General features: G+C 44.9%; 1 protein-coding gene across 1 annotated transcript in view; it reads left to right on the top strand.

The window, feature by feature from the left end:
- The first annotated feature begins 1,522 nt into the window (after positions 1-1,522).
- The window catches only part of LOC130111525 (mucin-2-like), a 168,681-nt gene continuing 160,705 nt past the window's right edge, over positions 1,523-9,498 (top strand). The window contains exons 1-2 of the mRNA XM_056278748.1: positions 1,523-1,556; positions 1,654-1,918. Of these exons, the coding sequence (XP_056134723.1) occupies positions 1,523-1,556; positions 1,654-1,918 (299 nt within the window). The remainder of the gene's footprint in view (positions 1,557-1,653; positions 1,919-9,498) is intronic.

Here is a 9,498-nt window from a genome sequence, read left to right as displayed (position 1 = left end):
ATATATGCGTGTGTGTGTGTGTATATACGTGTACGTGTGTGTGTGTACGTGTGTGTAAATATATATATATGTGTGTGTGTGTATATACATGTATGTGTGTGTGTGTGTGTGTGTAAATATATATATATGCGTGTGTGCGTGTGTGTGTAAATATATATATATGCGTGTGTGCGTGTGTGTGTAAATATATACGTACGTAGACTATAGTGGACCGGTCTTGTAAGTGCCGGGTGCACGGTTAGTGGGAGGACGTGTGGAGAGACGAGTGGAGAGACGAGTGGAGAGACGAGTGGAGAGACGAGTGGAGAGAGAGTGGAGAGACGAGTGGAGAGACGAGTGGAGAGAGAGTGGAGAGACGAGTGGAGAGACGAGTGGAGAGAGAGTGGAGAGACGTGTGGAGAGACGAGTGGAGAGAGAGTGGAGAGACGAGTGGAGAGAGAGTGTGGAGAGACGAGTGGAGAGAGAGTGGAGAGAGAGTGGAGAGACGAGTGGAGAGAGAGTGGAGAGACGAGTGGAGAGACGAGTGGAGAGACGTGTGGAGAGACGAGTGGAGAGAGAGTGGAGAGAGAGTGGAGAGACGAGTGGAGAGAGAGTGGAGAGACGAGTGGAGAGACGAGTGGAGAGAGAGTGGAGAGACGAGTGGAGAGAGAGTGGAGAGACGAGTGGAGAGACGAGTGGAGAGAGAGTGGAGAGAGAGTGGAGAGAGAGTGGAGAGACGAGTGGAGAGACGAGTGGAGAGAGAGTGGAGAGAGAGTGGAGAGACGAGTGGAGAGACGAGTGGAGAGAGAGTGGAGAGAGAGTGGAGAGACGAGTGGAGAGAGAGTGGAGAGACGAGTGGAGAGACGAGTGGAGAGACGAGTGGAGAGACGAGTGGAGAGAGAGTGGAGAGAGAGTGGAGAGACGAGTGGAGAGAGAGTGGAGAGACGAGTGGAGAGACGAGTGGAGAGACGAGTGGAGAGACGAGTGGAGAGAGTAATGTGCGGGTAAACACTCCAGTGACAAGCCTCTAGGCAACATTTCCCTTTTTCCTTGAATGGAAAAGTTAGGCAATTTTTTGGTGTGTGTAAAGCAAATATATATGATGCTGTAGGGAGACGTTTTTAAAGACAATTATAGAAGCAAACTTGTAGAACTTTGATCAGTCTTGGAATTTGTAAAAAAGTAACTGTCAACGTGTGAATTTCTTGGCATGTCTGAATCCATGACAAGTGTCTTGATCATCACAGAGCGTTCTTCTGTGTCGTCCGCTGACGTCAAGCATCGAAGGAACTCGATGACTAGCAGTCACCGAGCAATCTGTGTTGTGTTACGTTAGATCATCGCGTAAGAAAAATCTGCCCTACTAATTACACATTTGATTGAAAATAAAATGGGGCAAAGGATTACAACAAATGTCATGTGCTGCACAATCTTCACATTATTCATTCACGTTACCTAGTCCATCATGTAAGGCACCCTTCGGCCTTCGGAGTACTGTACAGTAAGTTCACACACACCACTTCCGTCCCTTCCAGCGGACGTTATGACGTCTGCAAACCGGCTGCTCTGGGCCACAGGTAAGATGAGTCCAGTGTGAAGAGCTCCGCGGCTCCTCCAGTTGGCGATAGTAGATTTCAGATTGACTAATGTTGATCCTTCTCGTCCTGACCTCAGGTAATGCCTCTCATATCAGCCGAGTGTGCACGACCTGGGGAAACTTTCACTTCAAAAACTTTGACGGAGACTTCTTTCAGCTGCCCTCAACCTGCAACCACATCCTAGCCTCACATTGCAAAGCCAGCTACGAAGACTTCAACATCCAAATAAGACGCAAGCTAGTCTCACAGCCGCCCACCATCAGCATCATCATCATCATCATCAGGCTGCAGGGCATGGTGCTGCAGCTGGCCCAGCGCTCGGTGGCTGTCAACGGCAAGCCGTAAGTACAACCACCACACTGGAAGGATACTCACTGTCTGGTGTCAAACCATGCACACTACAAAATGTACAATGTACATGACATCATACAAAATGACATGCACACATGTCAAACATGGACTTTACCGGAGATCCGTTTTTATAAAACTTTAACCCTTACCATCCGCGTCAAAAGCCACAAGCCCCTTTTAAACTGGAGCCATAAATCTACATACGTATGTATCTGTAGCTACACACGTAACTACATCTGTATCTACCTACTCAGGTATCTACATATGTGTCTACACGTGTATCTACATCTGTATCTACCTACTCAGGTATCTACATGTGTCTACATATGTATCTACACAAGTATCTACATCTGTATCTACCTACTTTAGTAACTACATCTGTATCTACCTACTTTAGTAACTACATCTGTATCTACCTACTCAGGTATCTACATATGTATCTACACAAGTATCTACATCTGTATCTACCTACTTTAGTAACTACATCTGTATCTACCTACTTTAGTAACTACATCTGTATCTACCTACTTTAGTAACTACATCTGTATCTACCTACTCATGCATCTACATCTGTATCTACCTACTCATGCATCTACATCTGTATCTACCTACTCAGGTATCTACATATGTGTCTACATATGTATCTACACAAGTATCTACATCTGTATCTACCTACTTTAGTAACTACATCTGTATCTACCTACTTTAGTATCTACATCTGTATCTACCTACTCAGGTATCTACATATGTGTCTGCATATGTATCTACACAAGTATCTATATCTGTATCTACCTACTCAGGTATCTACATATGTGTCTACACGTGTATCTACATCTGTATCTACCTACTCATGTATCTACATGTGTCTACATATGTATCTACATCTGTATCTACCTACTCATGTATCTACATGTGTCTACATATGTATCTACACAAGTATCTACATCTGTATCTACCTACTTTAGTAACTACATCTGTATCTACCTACTCATGCATCTACATCTGTATCTACACATGTATCAACATACGTATCTACCTACTCAGGTATCTACATATGTGTCTACACATGTATCTACCTACTCAGGTATCTACATATGTGTCTACACGTGTATCTACATCTGTATCTACCTACTCAGGTATCTACATATGTGTCTACACGTGTATCTACATCTGTATCTACCTACTCAGGTATCTACATATGTGTCTACACGTGTATCTACATCTGTATCTACCTACTCATGTATCTACATGTGTCTACATATGTATCTACACAAGTATCTATATCTGTATCTACCTATTTTAGTATCTATATCTGTATCTACCTACTTTAGTATCTACATATGTATCTACCCATGTATCTACTCAAGTATCTATATCTGTATCTACCTACTTTAGTATCTACATATGTATCTACCTACTCATGCATCTACATCTGTATCTACACATGTATCAACATACGTATCTACCTACTCAGGTATCTACATATGTGTCTACACGTGTATCTACATCTGTATCTACCTACTCATGTATCTACATATGTATCTACCTACTTTAGTATCTACATCTGTATCTACCTACTCAGGTATCTACATATGTATCTACCTACTCAGGTATCTACATATGTATCTACCCATGTATCTACACAAGTATCTACACAAGTATCTATATCTGTATCTACCTACTTTAGTATCTACATATGTATCTACCTACTTTAGTATCTACATCTGTATCTACCTACTCATGTATCTACATATGTGTCTACACGTGTATCTACACATGTATCTACCTACTCAGGTATCTACATATGTATCTACCCATGTATCTACTCATGCATCTACATCTGTATCTACCTACTCAGGTATCTACATATGTGTCTACACGTGTATCTACACATGTATCTACCTACTCATGTATCTACATGTGTCTACATATGTATCTACCCATGTATCTACACAAGTATCTATATCTGTGTCTACCTACTTTAGTATCTACATCTGTATCTACCTACTCAGGTATCTACATATGTGTCTACACGTGTATCTACACAAGTATCTATATCTGTATCTACCTACTTTAGTATCTACATCTGTATCTACCTACTCAGGTATCTACATGTGTCTACATATGTATCTACCCATGTATCTACACAAGTATCTATATCTGTATCTACCTACTTTAGTATCTACATATGTATCTACCTACTCATGCATCTACATCTGTATCTACACATGTATCAACATACGTATCTACCTACTCGTGTATCTACATATGTATTTACATATGTATCTACACAAGTATCTATATCTGTATCTACCTACTTTAGTATCTACACATGTATCTACCTACTCATGCATCTACATCTGTATCTACACATGTATCAACATACGTATCTACCTACTCGTGTATCTACATATGTATTTACATATGTATCCACACAAGTATCTATATCTGTATCTACCTACTTTAGTATCTACATATGTATCTACCTACTCGTGTATCTACATCTGTATCTACACATGTATCTACACATGTATCTACCTACTCATGTATCTACTCATGTGTAGATACACGAGTAGATAGATACATATGTAGATACATGTGTAGATAGATACATATGTAGATACATGTGTAGACAGATGTAGATACATTACATCACAGTCATTTTGCCGACGCTTCTATCCAAAGCGACGTACAATAAGTGCATCATTTAATTTAGGAAATCAGGAGAACTACCAGTCATCAGGGGTCATAAGTGCATCTTCTCGCTAAACAAGCATCTAAGAGCAAAACCAGTGCCAAAGTAAAAGCGCAAGAAAGTTTTTTTTTGTTTTAAATGAGTGAATACAATAAGTGCTAAGAGCAAGTAACAGGGTAGTAGTTCTTGAAGAGGTGAGTTCTCAACCTGTGCTGAAAGATGGGCAGCGACTCCGCTGTCCTGACATCAGTGGGGAGTTCAGTCCACCACTGTGGGGCCAGGACAGAAAAGAGCCGGGACCGGGTCGATCGGCAGCAGGGGCCTCTGAGCGACGGGGCAACCAGGCGTCCCGAGGCAGCAGAGCCAAGTGGTCGGGCGGGGGTGTAGGGCTTGACCATGGCCTGGAGATAGGAAGGAGCTGTTCCTGTCACTGCCCTGTAGGCCAGCACCAGAGTCTTAAACTGGATGTGAGCAGCTCCTGGGAGCCAGTGTAGGGACATGAGAAGGGGAGTTGTGTGGGAGAACTTAGGGCGGTTCAACACCAGACGAGCTGCAGCTTTCTGAACAAGCTCCAGAGGTCTGATGGCCGATGCCGGGGCACCAGCAAAGAGGGAGTTGCCGTAGTCCAGCTTGGACCTGACCAGAGCCTGGATGAGCACCTGTGCTGTCTTGTCGGTGAGGAATGGGCGAATCCTCCTGATGTTATAGAGGAGAAATCTGCAGGAGCGAGCAACCGATGCAACGTTTGCAGCAAACGACAGTTGGTCATCCAGGATCACACCCAGATTCCTCACAGTCCGAGCTGGCGTCACCACGGTGTTGTCAATGGTGATGGCTATGTCTCGGTGGGGACAACCTTTCCCCGGGAGGAACATCAGCTCTGTCTTGTCCAGATTGAGCTTCAGGTGGTGTGTCGCCACCCACTCCAAGATGTCAGTCAAGCATGCAGCAATGTGTGTCTCTACTTGTGTGTCAGAGGGAGGAAAGGACAAGATCAGCTGGGTGTCATCGGCATAACAATGGTAAGAGAAGTCATGCGAGTGAATAACAGAACCCAGGGATGTTGTGTACAGGAAGAAAAGGAGAGGACCCAGAACCAAACCTTTAGGAACGCCTGTAGTCAGTCTGCGAGGCTCCGACACAGATCCCCTCCATGTCACCTGGTAGGAGCGACCCATCAGGTAGGATGCAAACATTGAGAGTGCAGAGCCTGTGACACCCAGCCCCTCGAGGGTAGAGAGGAGGATCTGGTGGTTCACTGTGTCGAACACAGCTAACAGGTCCAGGAGTATCAGGACAGAGGAGAGAGAGTTTGCTCTCGCAGAGTTCAGCGATTCTGTCACTGCAAAGAGGGCCACCTCTGTCGAGTGACCCACCCCGAACCCAGACTGGTTGGGATCAAGGAGGTTGTTCTGGTGGAGGTACAAAGAAAGTTGGTTAAAGACAGTACGTTCGAAAGTTTTGGATAGAAAGGGTAGAAGGGAAACCGGTCTGTAGTTTTTGTCATCAGAGGGGTTAAGTGATGGTTTCTTGAGAAGGGGGGTGACTCTAGCAGTCTTGAAATCAGATGGAAAGCATCCTGCCTGGAGGGAGGTGTTGATGAGGTGGGTTAGATAGGGAGGAGTTCAGGTGCTATAGACTGAAGAAGAGGGGAGGGGACCGGGTCAAGGGAGCATGTGGTGGGGCGACTGGATGTGACGAGGTTGAGGACCTCGTCGGGGGAGAGGGGAGCGAGGTGGGATAGGGTGGGATGTGGAGAGGTGAGGGAGGGTGCAGAGGGTGGGATAGTGCAAGCAGCACTAACCGGGTGGTGAGAAAAGGAGGATCTGATGTCATTTACCTTGTCAAAGAAGTTAGCGAAGTCATCAGGGAGAAGGGAGGAAGTAGGAGGAGGAGGTGGGGGTTGGAGAAGTGTAGAGAAGGTTTCAAAGAGTTTCTTAGGATTAGAGGCAGAGGATAGGATTTTAGGGCGATAGAAGGCAGCTTTAGCAGCAGAAAGGGAGGAGGAGAAAGTGGAAAGAAGAGATTGGAAGTTGAGAAGGTCCTCTGGGAGTTTGTCTTTTCTCCATTTGCGCTCTGCCACTCTCAGGCTCCGTCTGTCAGTACGTACTGAGTCGGACAGCCAAGGGGCAGGTGGAGTTGGGCATGCAGGCCTGGAGGTGAGGGGACAGAGATTGTCCAGAGAAGAGGAGAGGGTAGAGAGAAGATCAGTAGCAGTATCAGGGGGTAGGAGAGAGAAAGGTTCAGGTGTAGGGAGGATAGAGGTAACAGAGGAAGAAAGATCGGTGGTGGAGAGAGAGCGGAGGTGTCTACGGGTGGAAACCATGTGGGTAGGGGGAGGGGCTGAGGGGGGTGAAGAGAGGGAGAGAGAGTAGGACATGAAATAGTGGTCAGAGAGCTGGAGGGGAGTAACAGAGAGATTGGAAATAGGACAGTGTCTAGTAAAGATAAGGTCCAGCTGGTTGCCGGCCTTGTGGGTAGGAGGAGAGGGTGAGAGGTGAAGGTCAAAGGAGGAGAGGAAAGAGAGGAGGATCTAGCTTGTTAGTGTGGATGTTGAAGTCACCGAGAGGATAAGTGCAGAGTCATCAACAGGGAAATGTGAGACAAGTGTGTCAAACTCCTCCAGAAACTCACCAAGGGGGCCTGGTGGGCGATACACAACCACGATGGTGAGTTTGACTGGATAAGAGACGGTAACAGCATGACATTCAAAAGAGGGCAGAGAAAATTGTGGAATGGAAACAAGAGAGTATTTCCATTTTGGGAAGATTAGCAGGCCAGTACCACCACCCCGCCTCCCAGCTCTGGGAGTGTGAGAAAAAGAGTACACATCAGACAGAGCTGCAGGTGTGGTAGTGTTTTCTGGCATGATCCAGGTCTCAGTTAGAGCAAGAAAGTTGAGGGACAGCAAGGATGCGTAGCCTGAGATAAACTCAGCTTTCGGCACTGCAGACTGGCAATTCCAGAGCCCTCCTGTCACCACTTACTCACTGTGAGTGGAGAGAGTGGGACAGATGAGATTGGTAGGGTCACAGTGCCTAGGAGTGACCCAATGTCTATGCCAGCCACAGGAAGAGGAAAGGACAGGAATGCGAAGGAAACACGTAGTCTATACTAGGTACACAAAATACAGATGACTGACCGGACCGAAAAAGAGCAGTCCTTGCTTGACGAAGTCTTGGCTGGAAAAAGTCGCGCTTGCCTTTGTACACTCTAGCCTTCGTTCAGCCTAGAGCTGTTTGCCCGACACTTGTTTACCTGTCGCTTGGACGCTTCCAAGTAGCAGCAGTGATTTAAAGAACACTGATTGTTAATTGTCTGCCAGGAGTGCAGGCCACACCCTGGCCACATAACACCCAACTGGCCAAAGAGGTACACTGAAACTAGGCCTATTGCCCAGAAACTGGTCACATATGTAAAACTCTATCAAACCTCACACAATACAAATAAAAACTGCAAACAGCAAGTTACCAAGGAATATATTTATAAGCTAAAAGGATAACTAAGTCAAAACAGCTAGGCAACAAGAAATATTTAAGGACACACTAGGTGAAAAACAGCTACAGCTAGAATAAGATCCCACTAGTTCCCGCTAGGAACCCGCAGCAGATGTATAGAGAAAAGGACTAATACTCAAGCAGCTGGAATAAGACTAATAGCAACTTGTTAAGCAAGAAAGATGATACTTACTCTATTCTAGATGAACCAGCAATTAAGAATCACTCCAGAAGTTAAAATGCACACTGATAGATGAGTCACTCACTCACTCATCCAGCGTCATCCTTGTGGGCGTTAGCTGCTCGCGCTGCCTGCCTGGTGATGTTGCCCCATCTGTCGCTGTCTCTTATGGTGCTGCAAGCTTCAGCCATAGAGTGTCCTGTCCATTCCTTTAAATTGCCCATATACTTCATCCTGGGGCGGTCACGTCCTCGTTTACCCTCCATCTTCCCTTGTATGATGTCTCTTGTGAGAGAGCATTTTTTGTTTCGGCTAGAATGCACAACGAAGCTTATCTCTCTTTTAACAATGGCACCATATAGTTCTCGTTTGACACCAAGTTGTTGTAGGATGCTCTGATTGGTTCTTTTCTCTCACCAGTTGATGTTTAAGAGTCTTCGTTGACTTCATTTCAGCAGATTGTATTCTATCTTAATCTTTTTGTCTCAATGTCCAGCCCTCTGCCCCATATGTCACAGTAGGCCGTATTATTGCCTTTAGAATTTTTATTTTTAGTTTGTTGGATAGGTTTTTGTCTTTCCAGATATTTTTCAGTTCGGTCATTTTTGTTTTTGCAATGGCAATACGTGTTTGGATATCTGTGGAACAGTAGCCATCAGGAGATTTTAAGGAGCCCAGGTATTTGAAGTTTTCAACTCTCTCAAGTTCTTCGCCTTTTATTTTGATGGGTTGACATGTGCCTTTCCCAATGTGCATTACTTTGTTTTTTTGCGTTTAATTTCATATTCTTTAGCTTGCCTTTGTTGTTTATGTTGTCGAGGAGGTTCGTTATTTCTTGATGGTTGTTTCCATAGAGAGCCGTGTCGTCTGCATATCTCAGGCTTGATATTTTTCTGCCTCCGACTTTGATTCTTGAATTCTCGACTTCTGCTTCTCTCATGATCTGTTCAGTGTCGATACTGAAGAGATGAGGACAGAGGATGCATCCTTGATGAACGCCTTTTTGAATTTTGAAAGGGTTCGTGTGGTTGTTGTTCCAACTGATAACAGCTTCTTGGTCTTTGTATAGCGATGCTATGAGTAATATGAGGTGAGGTGGAAAGCCCATATTCTCCACTGTGTCAAAGAGTTTTGTATGACTTACATTATCAAAAGCTTTACTGTAGTCTATGAAAATGATGTACCCCTCTTTTTCAC

The sequence above is a fragment of the Lampris incognitus genome, chromosome 4, assembly GCF_029633865.1.
Source record: "Lampris incognitus isolate fLamInc1 chromosome 4, fLamInc1.hap2, whole genome shotgun sequence".
NCBI classification, from domain to species: Eukaryota; Metazoa; Chordata; class Actinopteri; order Lampriformes; family Lampridae; genus Lampris; species Lampris incognitus.
The sequence above is the reverse complement of the archived record's forward strand: the minus strand, read 5'-3'. Positions and strand labels throughout refer to the sequence as shown.